The sequence below is a fragment of the Hyaena hyaena genome, unplaced genomic scaffold, assembly GCF_003009895.1.
Source record: "Hyaena hyaena isolate Hyena2069 unplaced genomic scaffold, ASM300989v1 scaffold_271, whole genome shotgun sequence".
NCBI lineage: Eukaryota > Metazoa > Chordata > Mammalia > Carnivora > Hyaenidae > Hyaena > Hyaena hyaena.
Window position 1 is genome coordinate 1,577,963 of NW_024080902.1, and position 24,746 is coordinate 1,602,708.

At 34.3% G+C, this 24,746-nt stretch overlaps 1 protein-coding gene across 5 annotated transcripts in view; it reads left to right on the top strand.

Annotated features, from left to right (window-relative positions):
* FAM135A (family with sequence similarity 135 member A) overlaps nt 1–24,746 on the top strand; it is a 131,524-nt gene that overhangs the window by 62,898 nt on the left and 43,880 nt on the right. For all 5 annotated transcript variants that reach the window (XM_039245802.1, XM_039245806.1, XM_039245805.1 and 2 more), the window contains 2 exons: nt 8,593–8,642; nt 13,741–13,896. In XM_039245802.1, coding sequence (XP_039101733.1) covers nt 8,593–8,642; nt 13,741–13,896 — 206 coding nt within the window. The remainder of the gene's footprint in view (nt 1–8,592; nt 8,643–13,740; nt 13,897–24,746) is intronic.

Below are 24,746 nucleotides of genomic sequence, written 5' to 3' on the forward strand. Positions count from 1 at the left end.
TCTAGAAATTTGTCGATTTCTTCTAGATTGCCCAGTTTGTTGGCATATAATTTTTCATAATATTGTATTTGTTTTATTCCTGTTTTGTTGGTTGTGATCTCTTTCATTCATGATTTTATCTATCTGGGGACCTTCTCTTTTTGATAAGTCTGGCTAGGGGTTTATCAATTGTGTTTATTCTTTCAAAGAAACAGCTGTTAGTTCTCCTGTTGTTGTTTTTTTTTAGTTTCTACATCATTTATTTCTGCTCTAATCTTTATTATTTCCCTTCTTCTGGCATTAGGCTTTATTTGCTTTTCCTTTTGTAGCTCTTATAGCTCTAAGGTTAGGTTGTATATTTGGGACCTTTCTTGCTTCTTGAGTTAGGCCTGAATTGCAATATACTTCCCTCTTAGGACTGCCTTGGCCGCATCCCATAGATTTTGAATTGTTGTGTTTTCATTTTCATTTGCTTCCATGTGTTTTTTTAATTTTTTCTTTAATTTTCTAGTTAACCCATTCACTCTTTAGTAGAATATTCTTTAAACCTCCTTGTATTTGAGGGCTTTCCAAATTTTTTCTTGTAGTTAACTCAAAGTGTCATAGCGTTGTGATCTGAAAATATGTATGGTATGATATCTTTTTGTACTTGTTGAGGGCTGCTTTGTGATCCCGTACGTAATCTATTCTGGAGAATGTTCCATGTGCACTCAAGAAGAATGCGTTCTGCTGCTTCAGGATGAAATGATCTGAATATATCTGTTAAGTCCATCTGGTCCAGTGTGTCATTCAAAGCCAGTGTTTCCTTGTTGATTTTCTGCTTACATCACTTGTCCATTGCTGTATGTAGGGTGTTAAAAGTCCTCTACTATTATTGTATTATTAACAATGGGTTTCTTTATATTTGTTATTAATTGGTTTATATATTTGGATCTTTCAAGTTGGGGGCATAAATATTTACCATTGTTAGATCTTTTTGGTGGATACATCCTTTAATTGTGATGTTATGCCCTTCTTCATTTCTTACTACAGTCTTTGTTTTAAAATCTAGTTTGTCTGATATAAGTATAGCTACTCTGGCTTTCTTGTGATGTTCATTAATATGATAGATATTAGCTGTTGTGTCACGTGTAGAGTTGGTGTTTCTGGTGGTCTTCTCTGGTCTTTCTAGTTTTTGTTGCTTTGGTGTTTTTTTTTCCTTCCACTCAAAAAGTCCCCCTTAAAATTTCTTGTAAGGCTGGTTTAGTGGTCATGAGCTCCTTTTGTTTTTGTCTGGGAAACTCTATATTTCTCCTTCTGTTCTGAATGACAGCCTTGCTGGATAAAGAATTCTTGGCTGCATATTTTTCCCCTTCAGCATGTTGAATAGTTCCTGCCTCTCCCTTCTGACCTGCCAAGTTTCAGTGGACTGGTCTGCTGCTAACCTTGTTTGTCGACCCTTGTAAGTTAAGGACTTATTGTCCCTAACTACTTTCAGAATTTTCTCTTTATCTTTGTATTTTGCAGGTTTCACTATGGTATGTCGTGTTGTTGACCTGTTTTGTTTTTTTTCACAGGAGTTGTCTGGGTCTCTTGGACTTGAATGCTTGTTTTTTGTTTTTGTTTTTTGGTTTTTTTTTTTTTTTTTTTTTTGCCAGATTAAGGAAGTTCTCAGTTATAATTTGTTCAAATAAACCTTCTGACCCTTTTACCTGCTTTTCTTTTGAGAGTCCTAGGATACAGATATTATTTCACTGAATGGAATCACTGAGTTCCCTAAGTCTACCTTCATGATCTAATAGTTTTCTTTCCCTCTTCTTTTCAGCTTTGTTATTTTCCATAATTTTATCTTCTGTATCACCTATTTTTTCCTCTGCTTCTTCAGTCTTTGTGACTATTTCCTGTCAATTTTGCCTTTCAGTTATAGCATTTTTTTATTTCAGCCTGACATGTTTTTAGGTCTTTTTTCCCTGCAGCAGAGGTTTCTCTGGTGTATTCTATGCTTTTTTTTTTCAAGCCAAGCTAGTAGTCTTGACCCTTTTTTTGGGGTGAATTTCTCCATCTTGGCATTTTGGCTAAGTTTCTGTCTTTGGCGTGTTTTGAAAGCTTATTATGTTTCCTATACGTCAGAGTAATGCTGTATTAAAAGGGGTCATATACAGTCCAAAGCCTGGCACTTCAGAAAGTGTTTCTAGTGTGTGCTGTGTGCACTCTGCTATTAGGTTTTGACTACTCTTTTCCACTGGTCAGCCCTCTGTGGAGCTCCTTGCTTGCAGTGGGGAATGTTTGGACCTTTAGCTAGGTGTGCTCTGATTTGTTTGTTAAAATAAGCCTGGAAAGAAAAGAACAAAAGAATAAAATAGAGTTGGGGAAAAAAAACCTGATCTAAAAGAAAAAGAAAAGGAATGAAAAATCCAGACAATCAAAAAATATAAGCCTCATTCCAAAGATAAAGAAAAGGAAAAGAAGAAAGAAAAAGAAAATGAGAAAAGGAAATGAAAAAACAAACAAAAAACTATAAGGCTGATTCCAAAGGGAAAAAAAAGAAAAAAAATAAAGTAAACCTGATCCAGTTTCCACCAGAACTGCAGGTGACACTTTGAAGTACTCTATGACAGTAGTCTTTGTACCTGCAGGGTGCTGCCTGTGCTGGTCTTCTGGAGAAGAGGCCTGCTGGACTCACTCAGGGTCAGACCTGCCATAGTAAATATACCGTTGCCAGGCATGGGGGAGAGGGGGAGGACTTGGTTTGAGTGGGTCCCACCTCCACTAGGGGCAGTTGTGTTGTTCTCTGAAGTCCCACCATGTCAGTGGTAAAAGAGAAAATGGTGCCACCCCACTCTTTTATCCCCAGACAGGAGATCTTACACCCCCAACTGTTCAGAGAACCCTCATAGAATCGCAAGGGCAGTCAGTGCTCCCTGGTATATAGCTAGGATTCGGAACTCAAAATTACAGGACCGGCACCACACGAACCTGCTCCTCTCTTCTGGAATAGAGCCTGTCTGTGCTATGTCTGATGTCCTTTGTGTCAGAAAAACAATCCCTCATCTGCACAGAATCTATGGTTAGCACAATAAAAACCAGGAGCCATGTTGTCTTCCTCTGTGCGTGCTTCTGTCTGCCTTTCACTGGCACCTGCAGGGTCTTTTGTCCTTGGAGACGCAGTACACCCTCTTCCAAAAGTACTTCCAAAAGTGGAATGTTCTCTTCCAGTACGACCCAGGAGATCCCTATACCATGCTGTGCACTCCGGGGCCAACGCCTTTTCCCCAGGAGCACACATCACAGCACCACCCTGGAGAAAGTCACACACTTCCAAAACCTCAGAGTTTGAGCTCCACAGACTGTTTGCAAAAAAAACCTGGGACACTGAGTAACTCTCACTCCCCACTCTGTGGTCAGAGAGGTTTTCCTCTTGTACAAACCCAGCACTGCATTCTCAAACCCTTCCTCTTTCTCTCTCTTTTGTCTCTGCACAGAAAGGGTGCGTTCCCCACAGTGGTAGCACTACAGTTTTTCTCCCTCAGTTCTCTTCCACACACCTCACACCTGCCACACTATCTCTCTCCAACTGTAGAGATCCTTCTGCCAGTCCTCATATTGATTTCCTGGGTATTCCAAGTAATCTGACTTCAATATGGCTATGTTTGAGAGAGGAGAAAAGCCCAGGGTCCCCTGTTTCTGTGCCATCTTCTACTGACCATCAATATCGAGGAAATTATAAGGCATTGCACACCAAGGAATATTATGCAGCCATTAAAAAAAAAAAAACATTTAGGGTTCCATACCAAATTTCCATGGAATATTGCTGGGAGAAAAAAAAAATTGTAGAAAAGTGTGTAAAGCACAATCATGTTTTTATAAAAAAAAAAGAATAAGAAAATGACTCAAAAACCCATATAAAGGCATACTTTATTTTATTGTACTTCATAGTTGCTTACAAATTGAAAATTTGTGGCAACCCTGCATTGAACAGGTCTGTTGGCACCACTTTTCCAACAGCAGTTGCTCACTCCATATCTCTGTCACATTTTGGTAATTCTCAGTCTTTAAAATTTTTACATTCTTTTAATATTTGTTACAGTGATCTATGCTCAGGGATCTTTGATGTTACTATTGTAATTATTTTGGGACACCATGAACCACACCCATGTAAGATAGTGAATTTATTAATAGATGTGTGTTCTGATTGCTCTGCTGACCAGCTTTTCCCTCATCTCTCTCCCTTTCCTCAAGTCTATTTCCTGAGATACAACAATATTGAAATTAGGCCAATTAATAATAACCTTACAATGGCCTTTAAGTATTTATGTGAAAGAAAGTGTTATACATCTCTCATTTTAAGTCAAAAGCTAGAGATGATTAAGCTTAGTGAGGAAGGTACTTTGAAAGCCACAGTAGGGCAAAAGCTGAGTGTTTCTCCAACCAGTTAACTGAGTTGTGAATGAAAAGAAGTTCTTGAAGGAAATTAAAAGTGCCACTCCACTGAACACATGAATGATGAGAAAACAAAACAGCCTTATTGCTATTATGGAGAAAGTTTTAGTAGCAATTTCACTTGTGGTATTTAAGAAACAAACAAAAAACGAGCATAGGAGACAAAAAAGGCAAACCAAGAAACAGACTCTTAACTATAGAGAGCAAACTGATAGTTATCAGACAGGAGGTTGGGGGGAGGGTGGCTTAAATAGCCGATGAGGATTAAGGAGTGTACTTGTGATGAGCACTAGATGTTGTATGTTAAGTGTTGAATCACTAAATTGTATACCTGAAACTAATATTACGCTGTATGTTAAGTGGAATTTAAATAGAAAGTTAAAGATCAAACCATCCACAACATTCCCTTCAGCCAAAGCCTAATCTCGAACAAAATCTTCAGTTTTATGAAGGCCAAGAGAAATGAGGAAGCTGCTGAAGAAAAGTTTAAAGCTACCAGAGATTGGTTCATGAGGCTAAAAGTAAAAAAGCTGTCTATGTAACATCAAAGTCCAAGATGAAGCAGCAAGTGTTGATGATCTAGCTAAGATAATTAATGAAGGTGGCTACAGTAAACAATATATTTTCAGTGTAGACAAAATAGCCATTTATTGGAAAAAGATGCCATCTAGGACTTTCACAACTAGGGAGGAGGAGTCAGTGCCTGGCTTTAAAGTTTCAAAGGACAGGCTGACTCTCTTTTTAGGGGCTAATATAGTTGATGACGTTAAGTTGAAGCCAGTGTTCATTTGCCAGTCCATAAATCCTAGGACATTTAAGAATTACAGTAAATTTGCTCTGCCTTTGCTCTATAAATTGAACAAGGCCTAAAGACAGCACATCTGTTTACAACATAGTTTACTGAATATTTTAAGCCTGCTGTTGAGACCTACTGCTCAGAAAAATGTTCCTTTCAAAACATGACTGCTCATTGACAATGCTCATTGACCTGACCCCTCAAGAGCTCTGATGGAGATGTACAGTGAGATCGATGATGTTGTCATGCCTGCTCACACAGTATCCATTCTGCAGCCCATGGATCAAGGAGTTATTTGGCTTTCAGGTCTTAATTTCATGTTATTTCTTAAATAATATGACTTGAAAGCCATTTCATAAGGCTGTAGCTGCCATAGATGGGGATTCCTCTGATGGATCTGGGCAAAGTAAATTGAAAACCTTCTGGAAATGATTCGCCATCCTAGATGCCATTAAGAATATGTGTGATTTATGAGAAGAGGCCAAAATATCAACCTTAAAAGGAGTTTGAAAATTTTATTCAAACCCTTGTGGATGACTTTAAGAGGTTCTAGACTTCAGTGGAGAAAGTAAGTACAAATGTGGAAATAGCAAGGGAACTAGAATTAGAAGTGGAGCCTGAAGATGTGACTGAATTGCTGCAATCTTGTAATGAAACATTAACAGATGAGGAGTTGCTTCTCATGAATGAGCAAAGAAAGCAGTTTCTTGAAATAAATTTCCTCCTGGTAAAGATGCTGTGAAGATTGTTGAAATGACAACAAACGGTATAGAATATTACATAAACTTAGTTGATAAAGCAGTGAAAGATTTTAAGAAGTTTGACTCCAGTCTTGAAAGAAGTTCTACCGGGGGCAAATGCCCCTAATACTACAGAGAAATCTTTCAGGGAAGGAAGAGTCTGTTGATGTAATGAACTCCATTGTTGTCTTACTTTAAGAAATTACGATAGCTACCCCTACCTTCAACAAGCACCACTCTGATCAGTCAGCAGTCAGCATCAAGGCCACACCCTCTACCAGCAAAAAGATTACAACTCACTGAAAGCTCAGATGATGGTAGCATTTTTTAGCAATGAAGTCATTTTTAATTAAGTTATATACATGTTTTAGATATAATGCTATTGCACACTTAATATAAGTTTACAGTATAATTACAACATAACTTTTACACGCACTTTTTATGTTTTAGGAAACCAAAACATTTATTTGACTCATTTTATTGCAATATTAGCTTTACTGTAGTAGTCAGGAACCGAATTTACAGTGTCTCTGAAATGTGTCCATATGTATGTATATATTTGAAAAATATGGAAGAATATATTTTACACTGTATCCTTAGATTAGCAGCAGGATCCAAATTAAAAAACATAATTTATGTAAGATAATAACATTTCTATACATATCTATGTAATTGTATCAGTATATATATACATTTTAAAGAAAATTAATTACAATAGAATTTTAAACTCATTTAAAAAGTGTAAATAATTTTGAAATCATTTCAACTCAAGTATTTTGAAGTTAAGTTTTGCTTTTAGACATTCTTTAAATGTTTGCATTGAAGTAGCTCTCACTAGCCATAATACAAGTGTACTAGCTTATGCATTTAGACTCCTGTATGTGAAGATCAGAAAAATACACCAAAACTCAAAACTTTAAAAAGTTCCTTTTCATTTAAAAAAAATTTATTGATAGGATAGCTAACTTACTAAGACTAATTTTACTGATTTTCTCCTATTAGAGGAAAAGCAATGTGAAAACAGACATGGACATATGGATGTTATGATTTTAATACAGGTTCTGCTTCTTGTTTTTTTTTTTTTATTTTGGAAAACCTGTATTAGAGGCCACTAATTTATCTGACAGTGAAATGATTTGTAAAATAATAGATTTCATTAGTTATCAATGAGTTGACCAAATCTGTAATCTATTTCTTGGTAGAAATATCTAAATACAATTTTATTTATATATTTTGGGACTCAAAATATATATGTGTCCTAATGATTTTAATTATTAGTGGAGTATTTGTTCACATCATAGGTTGGTTGTGTTTACCACATAAATGTAACTGCTTATTTTATCAAATTTAAATGTTTATTTTGCTTTTTAACAAATAGTATACATTGAAGTCTACCTTATGACATAGTGATCTAATGAATAAATTTCTGGATGTCCTAGAATGTATTCTTGCCTTTGTGTGGGAATGATCAGTTAACAAGATTGTGGAACAGGATTATGGAATTTTTTGTGATCACAACTATGCTATTACAGTTCTTGTAGGAGAACTCAGTTTGATTTCTGATTAAAAATCAGGTGTATCTAAACATATTTCAGGCCTTAGTGAAATTCCTTCCCTGCAAAAAGCAGGGATCCTTTCTGTTCTATTAGTTTCTGTATTCCCTTATAAATATTACCATTTTAATTTAAATTAATCTGCACACCTCCTCATAGAAGGTCACAGCATACATTAAATAAATCAGGATTGTATGGACAAAATATACTTCGATTTTAGAATGTCTTAGAGAAAACTGAATATAGTAAACTAAATTAGAAACTCAAAGATTTTGTCACTCATTACTGTTAAATAACTTCTACTCCAGGTATGTTTTGAGTGTTTTAGCTATAAAGATTAATTTGACTTGAATTTTTTAGGATAGCTTTTGTAAAAAAAACAAAAAACAAAAAAACAAGCCATGTACACACTTAAGAAAATGCTAAGTTGTATTGAAATTTACAGTGTATACAATGCAATAAAACTTAGTTATATGTTTTATCTTTTCTGGACTATAGTTGTGCAAGTTATTTTAGGTCCACAGTCAATATTTCCTTGACAGTGTCATCCTCTTATGAGAACTTGAACACTAATAATCAGAACATAGAATTTAATACTCACATTACCCACATGATTAATGTGTTTATGACAGTATATTACATTGAAATTTATTTAATTGAATATAGTTCAAATATTTTTCAACCTTCCTGTTTTTTAAAGGTAATTTACACTTGACTCTCGAAAACCTGGGGCTTTAACTGCACAGGTCCATTTAAACAAGGATTTTTTTTCAATAAGTACAGTATAGGACTGTAAATGTATTTTCTCACCATTTTTTTCTCTGGCTCATTTTTATAAAAATACAGTATATAATACATGTAACGTACAAAATATGTGTTCATCAACTGTTAATGCTATTTATAAGTCTTCCTGGTCAACAGTAGGCTATTTAGTAGTTAATGTTTAGGGAAGTCAGAAGTTATACATGGAGTTTTCACGGCATGGTGGGGGTGATGCCCCTAATCCCTATATTGTTCAGGGGCCAACTGTAATTAGATAATTTCAAAAATACTTTTCAGATATAATATTGAAATATTTCCTCTAATTACTCTTTACTCCTTTCAGAGGAAATGGATGTAGAAGCTCGACTTACTGAACTATGCGAAGAAGTTAAGGTACTTGGATTTTTTAAAATTAACATTTATCAAGTTATTTGATTGGATTCTGTTTCCTATTCTAAATACTGTATCCAAGAAAACTTAATTATTTATCCTTCCTCAAATGGTTGATCATAGTAGAATCACAGTTTAGTTGATAAAAAGACATTTGGCTTCAGCATGAAGTTAACCTATTTTTAAAATATATGTTACTTTGCATGTAAATGGGATAGCAAAGGCGATTAAATATCAAAAGTGTGCACCTTCTTCAATTAATTTACTCAAAAGAATTTCTGGACAAATTTTTAAATCAGCCTTAAGATTACGTATTTTTATAAAATGATAGTTTAGAAATGAAAATTGTTTTATTTCAACAAATCAATTTGTGTCTCAGACCATTTTTCCAATAGTTTATTCTTGAAATTAAATTTCCTTTTTTTTAATTTTGGCATGGAACTAAATGTTCTATTTTAAATATTCTAATTTAAGATCACTATGTATTTCACTCTTGGTCAGCTACAAATCAGAGACATAAAAAAATATATACTTGACTTTGGAATGTATTTCTGTATGTAAATTTGAATGAGGGTTAGACCCCTTTGAAAAAAGTATTTGCCTTCTCCTTTTAAAATTATACATGTGCAGGATACATAAGTAATTTTGTATACTCTCCTAGAGGTTTTCCCCACAGTTCAATTAAGATAAGTATTTTCATTAAAAATCAACAATGTTGTCATAATAATTGCCCATAAGAACATTAAACATTTAGAAAGAACCTTAATAAGATGTGTGCAATTAATGTGAAAAAATCTATAATATTTCACTGAGATATTTGAATAAGTAAACATGATACTTTTGAATAAAAAGAGAAACAGTCACTGAAAGATACCAGTTTTTCTTAAGTTAATTAATGCATCCATATCAAAATACCATTGGAAATGTTAAAATTTGACTTATTTTAAAGAGCACTTGAAAAGTAATAATGACTTAAGTAAAACCTTAAAAAATACATTTTTATACAGAGACTTGCCCAAATGTATGTTAAAATGTATATAAAACTACAGTAATGGAAATAGAGTATCACTTCTGTAAAAGAATAAAAAAACAGCAGCTCCTTGGTGGCTCAGTCAGTTCAGCATCTGACTCTTTATTTCGGCTAGGTTATGATTTCACTGTTTGTGAGATAGGGCCCCACGTTCAGCTCCTCACTGACAGCACTGAACCTGCTTGGGATTTCTCTCTCTCCCTCACTCTTTGCCCCTCCCCTGCTTGTATATACCTGTGATACATTTAATATATATTTTACATATATACACACATATATATGTATTTCAAACTGTTAATACAGAAAAGAGTTGTATGAAGAATGGGATTGTAAAGGAAAATTTTTATTCTTTGCTCTATATCCATCTATGCTAAATTTTAAAAGTACTATATGTATTCATATATTACTAATTTTTTAGGTAAAACATTTTTAAATTTCAGTATGTAAATGGACATCATAAAGTTTAACATCAACAACCTATCATAAATTTTGACAACAGACAAAAGGTAGAATATTGGAAGAGCTCTTTCAAATCAATAAGAAAACCTGTAACTTACCATTTTTTAAGTTAGTATAACTTATACTAACCCATTTACAAAATAATTAACCCGTTTACAAAATAGGCTAATAATCAAAACATATTCAGTCTTACTAATCATCAAATAAAATTTTAAATATTCTCATACCTTTTTTAACCTATCAGATTGGCTGTGATTTTCTAATAATGTAATGCTTGTTGAAATGTGATAAGGTAAAGATTCTTATATCTCTCATAGATCTCTCACCTTGGAGATCTTTTTCAGAGATTAATTTGGCAGTATATATCCAAAGCCAGGGTATTACTTGTCAATCAGTACCAAATAAACAGAGATTCATATATATTGTAATTTATAATATGAAAATATTAACCTAAGTAAATAATGATAGGAGAATGGTTAAACAAGTTATGAAACACATACAATCTAAAAAAGTTATACAACCTTAAAAATATGCTTTCAGAGGGCTTCTGGGGAGTTCAGTCAGTCAAGCATCCGACGTAGGCTCAAGTCATGATCTCTCATTCTGTGAGTTCTAGCTCCACGTAGTTGGACTTTGTGCTGAGAGCTCAGTGCCTAGACCCTGCTTGAGATTCTGTGTCTCCCACTCTCTCTCTGCCCTTCCCCTGCTTACACACTCTCTCTCAAAAATAAATAAACATTAAAAAAATTTTTTTAAATATGCTTTCAGTATGTAGAAAAATCCTCATATTATTCAACGGAAATGGCATAATAGTATATATGATTCTAGAGTTTTCTCTCTATGTATAACTGAAAAAATGGAAGATTCTACACTAAAATGAACTTAATCTTCTTCTTCTTCTTTTTTTTTTTTTTTTTTGCATCACCTATTTCCCAAGTCTAATATTTAAGTAAGCAGTATTTGGTAATCAAACAAGATCAGTGACTGCTATGAAAAAGTACATATCCATAAAAGAATGTCAGCTGTGCTGACAGCTCAGAGCCTGGAGCCTTATTCAGATTTGGTGTCTCCCTCTCTCTCTGCCCCTCCCTCACTCATGCTCTGTCTCGCTCTGTCTCAAAAAGAAATAAACTATAAAAAAAATTTTTTTAAAAGATAAGATGTTATTTGAGAAAATATTATACAAATGTAAGATCTTATTCCTACACTTATACATATAAAACAGCTTGTCAAACTTTATTCTAATTTCCTTTTTAACATAAAAATATTTTATTTATATTTGAGACATATTGTAAAGATTCATGTAAACCAGAGGAGTAATTTATTTATGCTTGAAAGGATGCTTTCCTAATAATGAAAATACTAAAGTCCTCTCAGAACCTTGGTAACTTGGTGATTTCTGAAAAGGAAGATTAATAATTACAGGGTATCTAGACAGGGGATATCTTGCTCTCAGGGGATTTAAAAAAATGTTGTTTACACTGTTCAACCTATGGTGAAACCAAGAGAATTAATTCTACACGTGTGTAGATTATACTAAGAATAGCATTGCTTGCCTTACACACTACTGTTTAGTTACAGTCAAATGTTTATTCAAGTCTTCTTTTTCTAAACTCCCTTAATACTATTCTTGGAAGAAGACTGCATGTTTCAACTTATTTTAGTGTACACTTTAATCTTCTGTTTGTTTTTAAGAGAGACATGAAAAACTTGTTAGCTTCATTTCTAATACGTTTATAAACTATTTCCAGGGGCAAAATACGTTGGTAGATTTATTATACATTGATGAATCAATATTATATGTTGACTCTCTTAGCTTCTGTTCAGGAGTTCTGGAATTTTTCAGCATTTTCTTAGTTTGTCCATAAATATGGGGAACTTTTCCTTATCTGAAGTCTGTAACTTCAGATATTGAGTGACTACTGTGTACTAGTAACCAAAGTCACAAAAGTGAATAAGACACAATCCCTTCCCTTCTTAATAATTTTGCTGAATTTTTGTTTTATGTCCTCTCTGAGTTAGGATAGAAAAGAAATGCCTGCTGAATTGTACACTTCAAAAATAAGTAAAAATAGGGGCTCCCAGATGGCTCAGTTATACCCTCGACTTGTAATTTTGGCTCAGGTTATGATCTCATCGTTCCTGAGATTGAGCCCCATGTTGCACTCTGCCCTGACAGTGTAGAGCCTTCTTGGGATTCTCTCTCCTCCTCTCTCTCTGTCTGTCTCTCTGTCTCTCTCTCTGTCTCTCTCTCTTTCTCAAAATAAATAAATAAGCTTTAAAAAAATGTAAAAGTAAACTGATTAAGGTTAAATGTGATAAGCCACATTTGAGGAATTTTTTTAAGCGGAGCGTGAAAATATAATTAGTATTCTTTAGGATATACTGATTTGAACACCTTTCTTATCACATCCAAATATAGTCATCTAGTCAGTGATGGGTCTAGAGCTCAGGAGAGATGTGATCCAGATGTAAAGATTCAGCAGTCATTAGTATATGTGATAATTGAAACTATAGGAGGGGCTTTGAACCTTAACCTGAATAGACTATTTCTGCCTTCTTTACCATGTGGAAGGAAATCATCATCAATCTGTATATTAAGGTAGATTTCCTAGTGTTACTAGTAATTGAAGACAAAGTTTTCCAGCAAGATATAATCTGCCTGAACACTGCTGCATCAGTGAATTAAAGAAAGGCCTGCCTTTGTAATAAAAATGCCTGTCCAAAAGAGAAGGAATTATTCTGAATTTTCTTTGTTCAAAAATCTTTATTTTACTTATGCAAGAAATCCAAGTGCTTTATAGAAGATTCTTCATTTTTTGATATAATTCATTACTTTCAACTTTTATCATCACTGTAGGAGAATATTTAAATAAATGGGATAATTTAATACCACTATTAGAACACTCATAACAGCATATTAAAATTGGTTACCCACTTTTCTTTCCTTACTAGACCAAACTTCTCATATTAATCTTTGATTTAGATTGGAATGTTGGCTCTAGCATTCAAAATGTGCTCAATAAACAATGGGTGAATGAATTGTTAGAAAAGAGAAAGAAGTGTTTGATGACTGTAAAAGGATTACCACAAGCAAAATAAAACCTAGAAACTTAGGAGTGAAGGAAAAGCAGTTAGCACTTCAGAAAATATCTCTGTCCTTTCTGAGTAGTTACAGATTTTGTAAGTAATTCAGTTAGCAGATTGGAGAAAAAACTCTTATTTTAAGATTGCATTATCTTTCAACACTTTTATAACTTTCATCATGATTTGTACATTATATTTAAAATTCTCAGAATTTTAATGTTTGAGGTTGATCATGCTCTGTAGAATCATGTTTCTAAAATTTTCTATCCTAATTTTAAACTATATTTGACATTATTTGGTAGATATCTCAGATATTAAAATATCAATTCAGTTGTTGAAAATTTTTATAGTAACTATCAAATTTTAAAAAAGCCATTGGTCACTTGTTCTCTACACAATATAAGCATGTGCGTGCACACACACTTTTTAAAACTAAAAATTTGCCTTGTATTGATGTTCCAATAACATTATATTTAGATATGGTAAGTCTCAGGAAGCAGTGAAGTTTTTTTCTTGTCATTTCAGAAAATAGAAAATCCTGATGAACTGGCAGAACTTATAAATATGAATCTTGCACAACTTTGTTCACTCCTAATGGCTTTATGGGGTCAGTTTCTGGAAGTTATAACACTACATGAAGAACTAAGACTTTTATTAGCACAAGAGCACCATACTTTGAGGGTAAGTTAAAGAAAAGTGATGTTAGAACATTTTGATCAGTATTTCTTATCTGTAAAGGTCATTATGAAGAAGAAACCTGATTTTTTCCCGTGTTGATAAATTAGAAAGGAGACGTTACTATCGTGTTATTGTTTGATTTCTTAAGTTAATAAAGCGATACAGTTAAGCACATGATTTATCTCAGTTACAACCCTTGCCAGTAAGAAAAATCATCTAACTAAAATATAAAAATATATGATACAGGCTAGTCCTTGGAACCCAAGAACAGGTATTAGTCAGGTCTCATGAGGAACAGAAATCAGGAACAAGAGGGCCATCTTAAACTAATCTAGACTCTCAAACTTTGCTTCCCTTTTGCCTCATTTGGGAATGTGTATTGCAAACTTGGAAGGTCAGGGGTAGTAATCTAGACACACATGTTTGCTGTATGCTTAGTATGGACCTTGTGCAGAAATTTTTGTACAGTTTTATTGTACAGCTTATCAAGACTACTTTTCCAGTCTTATCTCTTTGTATGCTCTGTACACACACTAATATTCTTGACCTAGTTAGTAGTAGCTCTTTGAAAACACCATATTTTCTTTTTTCCTTTTTCTTAATTATGAAACGTATTATCAAAATTAGAAAAGAGCATAAAATATGCACATTTTAACAGTTAATTAAAAGCACATATCCTTTTAACTATCACCCAGATCAAGAAATAGAAAATTGTGAACACCACAAAAGTACTTTGTGTGTTTTCTCCAATTTCTCTTCCCTCCCTGACATTTAGAAGTAATCACCATCCTGTCTTTGTGATAAGGAGTTCTTCACTTCTCTTTTAGTTTTACCATCTATGTATGCATACTAAATAATACAAGTTGTTTCATTCTGTTATGTTATTCAGCCTCTGTTACTGAATTCTCTATAAATGAGATGATACGGTGTATATTCTTTTATATCTTCTTTCACGCAAGATTGTGTTTGTGTAATTAATCCATGTTTTTAGGAGTAGCTGTACCTCTTCATTTTCATTGGTGTGATGTATTTCATTTGCATATACCCACAGTAAGTGTATTCTACTGCTGAGGGACATTTGGATTACTTATAACTTGTAGCTGTTACAAACCAAGCTACTATGAACATTCTTGTACATACATCCTGGCATACTAGTTTCTCTGAGTTATTTACTTATAAGGGAAATTGCTATGTATAGGATCTGTATAACATCAGTTATTTACTAGTAAAAACCACACTATTTTCCAAAGTGGTGGCAGTTTTCACTATCACCAACACTTGATGAGAGCTCTTGTTATTCCACATACAAGCCCCGCCTCTTGATTTTGGCAGACTTTAAAATTTGCCAGCTTGATACCATTGTGTTTTTAATTTGCATTTCTCTGATGACCTGTGAGGAGGTTAAGCACTCTTGTTTGACTATCAGCTATCCTGTTTGTAAAGTTTCTGTTCAAATTATTTAACCTTTTTCTCCAGGATTACCTTTCTTTTTCATCTTGATTTGGAATACTTTTCCATGTATTTGCCTTTGTTATATGTTTTGTAAATAAATCTTCTCTTATGTCATTGTTTTTTTCCCCCCACTATCTTTGGGCTGTCTATTGATAAACTAGAGGTCTTAATTTTAGTGTAAATGGAACAGAAGAGAAAAGCCAGACATAGACATATCCATACTTGGACATAATATATCCAGAACAGCAAAGAAAAGTAGAGATTTTAAATAAATGATATTGGGACAATTAGGTATTCATGTGGAAAAAAATACTATATAAAATTCAGTTCCAGGTAGATTGAAGACAAATATAAAAAGCAAAGTCATAAAGCTTATAAAATATAATAGAGAAGTTACAGAAGAATTACTTAAGTAGTACAGAATAATCCCATATACTCTTCATCAGAATCACAGGTTACAATTTTGTCATGTTTATCATTACTTCTTTTTATAGATAGATTTTATATATATTTATATATATATATACACACACATATATATGTATATATAGTTACACATAATACATACATGGATTTTTTTCCTGGATCATTTTTTGTTTAGAGGCATCATGTTCTTTTCTCCATAAATACTTCAGGGTATATTGACTAAGAACAAAAATACTTTCTTACTTAACCACAGGACAGTGATCAACTTTATAAAATTGAATGTTGATACAATATTGCTATCTAATACAAAATTCATTTGATATTTTATCATTTGTCCTAATAATGTCCTGCATGACTTCCCCTTTCCCAGGATCAAATTCAGGATCACACACTGCATTCAGTTTTTCATTTAAATTCTTCAGACTCCTTTAATCTCTAGTAGTTCTTTCTATTTTCTTTGTCTTTCATGAACACTATTGGCCAGAAGGTTTATAGACCATGGTTCAATTTGGGTTTGTATTATGTGTATTATGTTTCCTTGTGGTTAGATTCAGGTGATACAATATTAGTGGAAATATACTACATTTTATTTCTTTTTCAGTTTTGATAAATTATGTTTTCTAAGGAGTTTGTTCCATCTAAATTTATTAATTTATTGGCACCAAATAATTCATAGTATCCTTCAATTATTTTTTAACATCTTCAGTATCTGTAGTGTTTTTCTGTTTTATTTTTGTTATCAGTTATTTGTGCCTTCATTCTTTTTTTCTTGACTGGTCCCATCAGAGGTATCATTTTACTAGTTTTTTTAAAGAACTAACTTTTGATGTTAATTGTCTTGTGTGTTTTGTTTTCTGTTTTATTAGTTTTACTTTTGACTTTAGTAGTTCATCTTACTTTCTAAAGGTTTATTTTGGCACCCTTTTAAAACTTCTATAAGTAGATGTTTAGCTTATTAATTATAGCATTTCTTTTTTTCTGCTTTATACATTTAAGTTTATAAGTTTTTCCCTAAGTACTGATTTAGCTACATTCCACAAGTTTTGATATGTTGTTCTTTTTATCCTTTGGTTCTCAGTATTTTTTTAATTTGTGAGCAATTTATTCTTTGATTCAGGGTTATTTAGAAGTTTTTTTCTCCTTAGTGTATAAAGTGGTTTATAAAAATAACAAATACATCTATTCATTTTCTGGATATAAACAGAAACAATATACGAGTCAATGACAGGACTTCATAGGACTAGTCAATGACAAGACTTTATACACACACTACCCCCAAATGGGAAATCTCGCAGCATACCAGTATTAATTTGTTTGGGAAGTCTTTGATTTAATGTACTACAGGTAAAAAAAAAAACAAAAACAAAAAAAAAGCATTTTAAAGAATACACTAGATATGTTGTCCTGTATTTAGCAATTGTTATTTTTCCCTTGCTCAGAAATCTAAGAAATGGAGTGCCTGCCCATACTCTTCTTCTGAAATAAGGAACCAGAGACAGTTCCTTTCCAAAAAATGCCATATTTTGTATCAAGTGACCCAGAAGTCTTGAATTAGCGGTTGGCAGTTAGACGAGAGGTAGTCATCTACAGTGTGAACATAGAGAAAACCAGTAATTTTTTTAAATGTTTTTTTTATTTATTTCTGAGAGACAGAGAGCGTGAACAGGGGAGGGTCAGAGAGAGAGAGAAAGGGAGACACAGAATCTGAAGCAGGCTCCAGGCTCTGAGCTAGCTGTCAGCACAGAGCCCAACGTGGGCCTCGAACCCACGAACCATAGATCATGACCTGAGCCGAAGTCAGACGCTTAACCAACTGAGACACCCAGACGCCCCAAGACTAGTAATTTTTGAAGGAGGCCACTGCGTTAACTCTACTGATTTGAGGCATTTTCTAGTAGAAGGAATGAATGACTAAAGTATTCAGATCATTTCTCTTGAATAATTTAGACATGGGACACAAAAGAAAAGACTCAGTTACTAAACAGTGGCAGAAACTGAGAGAAGGTCCTAGACAAAAGTTATGAGACAATAGAAGCCATGAATAAACCAATTATTACAAGGTAGATATGAAAGTAAAAAGGGTCAAAAGCAAAGCAGAGAGAGTGTCAGAGATAGAGAAGAACATGAGAATGGAGAAATGCCCAGAAAAGGAAACAACAAATGATGGTTTCTGTTACTAGAGTGATATTAGAATATTACTCCAGGTGTTATTTGCTAAATGCCAATGAACAGCATTTCAGTTTCACAAGAACTGGCTGTTTGGGTACAGGGTCATTTCCTTGGATGTCCTTACTTTATATCCTTATAAAAATCCCACAAAGCCTGAGGTTATCTGACCACATCTCTGTCTCTTGCTAACTAAAGAGCCTTTATTTTCAAGACTATGTTTGTTTCCAGATATATTGATTTCCTAGTTGTCTTTTTGTTGTTGATTTTTTTTTAAATATTTTTTTAATGTTTTATTTATTTCTAGGAGAGAGAGAGAGAGAGAGAGAGAGACAGCATGAGCAGGGGAGGGTCAGAGAGAGAGAGAGTCACAGACTGAAACAGGCTCCAGGGTCTGAGCTGGCAGTTAGCACAGAGCCCAACGTGGGGCCCGAACCCACGAACCGCGAGATCATGACCTAAGCGAAAGTCGGATGCTTAACCGACTAAGCCACCTAGGCACCCCATTTTTGTTGTTGATTTCTAATTTATCTTTATCATGGTTAGAAAACAGTCTGTGTTTTCAATACTTCATTATTCTTTAAGACTTACATTATCTATACTAGGAATGTATATTTATCAGGTTGCTTGGTTAAGTGTTCTAAATATGCTAGGTTAAGTTTATCAATCATTTTGTTCAAATTTTTCATATTTCTAATGAATTTATGGCTGCTAGCGCTATCGGCTGTGGCAAAATCTCCCATTATGGCTGTAAATTTGTTCTTATTTGTTGTTACCAGGTAGTAAGTGTCAGAGCTAAGATTCAGACCCAAGCAGTAAGGTTCAATAGCCCGTGTTCTTTACCATTTGATATACTGCCTCTCAAGATAGAAAAGAATGATATCAAGGATCAGAGGCAACTTTGTAGCATAATATTTCATGAGGTTGGGGTTGTCCTGGGTAGAATAAGAACAAGAAGGTACATTTCAGTAGAGAAGCTGATGAATACAACTTTGAGAAAAGGGAGCAAAGAAGGGAGGCCAAGATAAAATTGGGTTTATGGAAAACTAAAATGTCAAAGGTAAACTGAAATTTTTCCTAGAGCTTCGTTTTTCTCATCCCATTCCAGTTTACAAAAAAAGGCCAATTTAACTCCTAAAAGAATCAAGGAAGGGTAATTAAGACACAGTGAGAAAGTACCCTAATGTTACTTAACTAGGATTAATAAACTTTCTCCTGTCATGCCCTGCTCTGATGTATATCACAAAAACTGGAAATGGTGGTATATTATGTCCTTTGATCCCATTTATGCAGTTAAACAGGAACTTTGTTCATAAAGCATATCAGTTTTCATTGTTAAGCCTCCAGTAACCAAAGTAGTCCAAAGGTCATTCATTGTTTGTACTGGGACTGAATTGGCTGTAATAAAGTCAATAGGCTCTCTGATAATGTATTCAGGAACAACGCAGTTGAACTAAGTTATAGAGTGAACATATGATATGGAATCTCTTGTTGGGGTGAGAACAAATAATGAGGCAAAGAGAGTGTTGGGCTAAAAAGAGTAAATGTAAGTCTATACTTGAAAAGATCAATGTAATTAATTAATTACATTGTTTAATTACATTAGTTTAATTAATTCTGCCATGTTATTTGATATCAAGATTCAGAAAGGACAGATTTTCTGAATCTTAGAAAATTAAGTCAACCAGACTGGTAGAATTTTGTGGTTACATACCATATGCATTCACATTAAAGAATAGAGACTATTATGTATGAATGATCCCAGTGCTCCATATTACATAAAAAGATGAAAGACAGTGATATCAGTATCATGGCAATATAAAATAACTCCTATTTTTGTCCCACTCACAACAACAAAAATTTAGCATCTAACCATGAACAAAAGTGACTTTGGGAGCTGTGGGATCTCATACCATATACTAAAGAACCCTAAAGGCATCTTACTCACCTGTGCATTGGATAATAAGCAGACACATTTCAGTCTTGACTAGACCCTGCAGTGGCCTATTTACCAGCTCTTGCTGCTCCTGGCTACACTCGGGAACCCCTGGGAAACACTGATTTAGACAGTTACCCAGGGTTGAGAGAACTTTTGCCGAAGTCGGATTTCCAGAGGAGAAGTTACAGTGCTCCACTGGAACAAAAATAAATACATACATATATACATACATACATACATACATACATAGAAATTTGGATGCATTAAAGTTCTAGCAAGAGGAATAGCTTATCTTTACAAACCTCATCCCTCACCCAAGATAGCACACCTTAGGTCTAAGAGAGCCCTTCTTGGCCTGTGATTTTTCATGCAGAGAAAAAAGAGAATGGATGAATTACCCAGCTTCCCCAGCTATGCGGGATATTGTCAAAGAGGCTCATCTCTCTTTGTATCTCTCTCTCTTTCACCCCATCTAGACTTGTAAATCAGGAGCTCCATGACTTGGGGGGTGCAGTGGAAAGAGATTGGGAGAGTGGCAGATGGGTCTCTTAGAAAGCATTAAAGGGATTCATACTACTCACTACATCACAAACTCCACTAAAAGTCTGACCATGAGCTGCTTGGACAGCCTCAGCTGCAGATCCCTCAAACTGTCCATGGGCACTGTCACCATTCCTCATGCCTCACCCACACATCCCCTTCTACTCTACATCTGGTTCCCTATGTGCACAGCTGAAGGCAGTGACAAAAGTAAACTTGGGCAGATCTGTAACTGCAGGCCAGGAAGAGACCACAAAGGAGCTGTGGCATTACGTTTAGGAAATAAAAGGTAGCAGTCAGCTCTCAGCCTGATATGTTGCAGAAAGGAGAGAAGGAATACAGTATTAAAAAGTTTGCCAAAGAGGTAGCAAGAAGTATGGAGCTGGTGTATCCATAGAAAGTCTGAGAAAACCTCAGAATCTCTGCCAAGACTGAGGAGATATTTCTGCCCTGATGACAGTAAATATTGGAGGGAGGCGACTGCTACTTCAGGTGTTAAGGTAGAAATGCAAAACTCCAAGGAACAAACATTAAAAAAAATTAAAAAAAAAAAAAGGGGGGGGCGCCTGAGTGGCTTTGTCGGTTAAGCCTCCGACTTTCGCTTAGGTCATGATCTCGCGGTTCGTGGGTTCGAGCCCCGCGTCGGGCTCTGTGCTGACTGCCATCTCAGAGCCTGGAGCCTGTTTCAGAGTCTNTGTGCTGACTGCCATCTCAGAGCCTGGAGCCTGTTTCAGAGTCTGTCACTCCCTCTCTCTCTGACCCTCCCCTGCTCACACTCTCTCTCTCTCTCCCCTAGAAATAAATAAAACATTAAAAAAAAAAAAAAAAACTCCAAGGAACATAAAACATCAGGGGAAATGACTACACTAGAGGATCATAGTCTTCAGTGGCCAAACCCAGAAGCATGGAGATCTGATAATTGCCCAATAAAGAGTTCAAAATGGCTATTTTAAGGAAACTCAGTAAGCTATAAGAAAATACAGAAAGATAATTCAACAAAATCAAGAAAGCAATGTACAAAATGAGAAGATTAACAAAGACATAGAAATCATTAAAAAAAAAAAAAGAATCAGAAGCAAATTCTGGAGCTGAAGAATTTGGTGAATGAAATGATAAATGCAACAGGGAGCATTCATGGCAGAATGGACCAAACGGAAAAAATCTGTGATAAAAGATAGAACTTGAAATTCCAGTCAGAGGAGAGCAAAGAAGAAAAGAATGAAAAAGAGTGAAGAAAGCCTGATCAGTGAGATACCAGCAAAAGAAATAATTTGTTATTATTCAAGTTCCAGAAGGAAAAGAGAGGGAGAAGAGTACAGAAAGCCTATTTAAAGAAATAATTACTGAGAGTTTCCCAAACATGGGAAGACATTTGGATATCTAAGTACATAAAGCTCATAGGTCACCAGACCTACTGAATCTAGAGAGATCCCCTCCAACACACATTATAATTAAACTGTCAAAAATCAAAATCAAAGAGATAATCTTGAAAGTTGCAAGAGAAGATTATAATCTACAATCAGTGGATTTGCTAGGAAAAGCAAAGAGCTACAAAACAGCCAGAAAACAACTAATGAATGGCATTAGTTAATCCTTACATATCAGTAGTTTAAATGTAAGTGGATTGGATTCTCCAATCCACAGCCATGGAATGGCTGAGTGGACAACTGAAAGAACCAGCTCTGCTGCCTACAAGAGACTCACTTCAGCTCTAAGGACACACATGGGCTCAAAGTGAAGCAATGGAAAAAGATACTCAATGCAAGCAGAAACTTATAAAGAATAAGGATAGCTATACTTATTTTTTAAAGGTAGTTATATCACACAAAATAGACTTTAAGTCAAAATGGTAACAAGAGATAAAGAAGGTCATAATATAATGATAAAGAGGTCAGTTCATCAAGATCTAATCATTTTAAAATATATGCACCCAGCATTAGAGCACCTAAATATACTAAGCAGATACTAATAGATCTGAAGGGAGAAATAGAAAGCAATACAGTAGTAGTAGTGGACTTCAATACCCCAATTTCAACAATGGATAGATCATCCAGATAGAAAATGAATGAGGAAACATTTGGCTTGAACCAGACTTCAGACCAAATGGACCTAACAAACAGATAAAACACTTGATCCAACAGCAGCAGAATCTACTTTTTTCTCAGGTGTACATGGAAGGTTCTTCAGGATAGATCAAATGATAAGTCAAAAAAAAGTAAGGCTTAGGAAATTTTAAAAGATTGAAATCATACCAAGTATCTTTTTAAATCACAGTAGTATGAAACTAGAAATCAACAGAAGGAAATCTGGGAAAATCACAACTATGTGGATGTAAAATAACACTCCTAGATAACCAATGGGTCAAAAATCTCAAATAACCTAAGCTTACACATCAGGGCATGAGAAAAAGAACAAACTCAGCCCAAAGTTAGCAGAAGGAAGGAATTAACAAAGATTAGAACAGAAATAAATGGGATAAGACCAAAAAGCAATAGGAAAAATCAACAAAACTAAGAACTAGGTCTGTTTGTTTGGAAAAGATAAAACCAACACTTTTAGCGAGACTGAGAAAAAAAGAAGATGCAAATGATTTAAAATATAAAATGAAAGTAGAGTACAACTGATAACCACAGAAATACAAAGGATTATGAACAATTATAAACCAAGTTGGATGAGTAAAGAGATTGAATCATTAACCAACAATTACTCATCAAAGAGAAGTCTAGAAAAAGATGGCATCACTGGTAAGTGCTACCAAATATGTAAAGGATTAAAATTAATCTTTCTCAGATTCTTCCAGTCAAAAAGGAACACTTCCAGACTTTTTTACAATGCCAACATTATCCTAATACTAAAGCCAGATAAAGAGAATACAAGAAAAGTAAACAACAGTCCAACATTCTTGATGAATATAGATGCAAAAAATTCTTAACATAATAGTGGCAAACTGAGTTCAACAAATTAAAAGGATCATACACCATGATCACATGGGATTTATCCCTGGGCCATAAGGATGATACAGTATAATATACACAAGTAAATAAATGTAATACACCATATTAAAGATTAAAATCATATGATTATCTCAATAGATGCAGAAAAATATTTGGCAAAATATAATATCTTTTCACAATAAAAACTCTCAACTGTACTTAGAAGGAATGTACCTCAACATAATAATGATATGACAAGCCCACAGCTAACATCATACTCAGGGTAAAAATTTGAAAGCTTTTCCTTTACTATCATGAACATGACAAGGGTGCCTGTTTTCATCACTGCTATTCAACAAAGTACTGGAAGTCCTAATCAAGCAATTAGACAATAAAAAACAATAAAAGACATCCAGATCAGAAAGGAAGAAGTAGGGATGCCCGGGTGGCTTTGTCATTTCAGCATCTGACTCTTAATTTTAGCTCAGGTCATGATCTCACAGTTCATGAAATTGAGCCCGGCATCTGTCTCTGTACTGACATCAGCATGGAGCCTCTTGAGATTCTCTCTCTTTCTCTCTCTCTCTCTCTCTCTCTCTCTCTCTCTGCTCCTTCCCCACTAACTCACATACCCTCTCAAATAATGATTAAAAAAAAAAGAAAGTAAAATTGCCTCTAGTTGCAGATGATATGATTTTATATATTAAAAAAATGCTTATGACTCCATCAAAAAGCTGTTGGAATCAACAAATTCAGTAAAGTTTTGGGCTACAAAATCAGCATATGAAACTTTGTTTCATTCTGTACACTGTAAGAGTGAAATACTTGAAATAAAGAGAACAGCCCCATTCACAATAGCATTAAAAATAAGAAAATACTTAGGAATAAATTTAACAAGGAAGCTGTAAGATGTGTTACTGAAAACTGCAAGACTTTTATGAAAGAAAATGACAGAAATACATGGAAAGATATCCCATGCTCATTGATCAGAATTAATATTGTTAAATATCCAAAGGCATCTATAGTTTCAGTTCAATCCCTATTGAAATTCCAATAGTATTTTTCACAGAAATAGAAAAAACACAGTTCTGAAATTTACATGGAACCACAGAAGACCCCAAATAACCAAAGCAAGACTGTGAAAGAAGAGCAAAGATGAAGACTTCACATTTCCTGATTTCAGACATTATAACAAAGCTGTAGTAATCAAAACAGCATGGTACTGGCATAAAAATAAGCAAATAGACAAATGGAACCAAATCAAGAGCCTAGAAATAAACCTTTGCATATATGGCCAACTAATCTTTGACAAGAGAGCCAACTATACTGGGGAATGGTGTCTTCAATAAGTAGTGTTGGGAAAACCCGAATAACCACATGTGGAAGAATGAAATTAG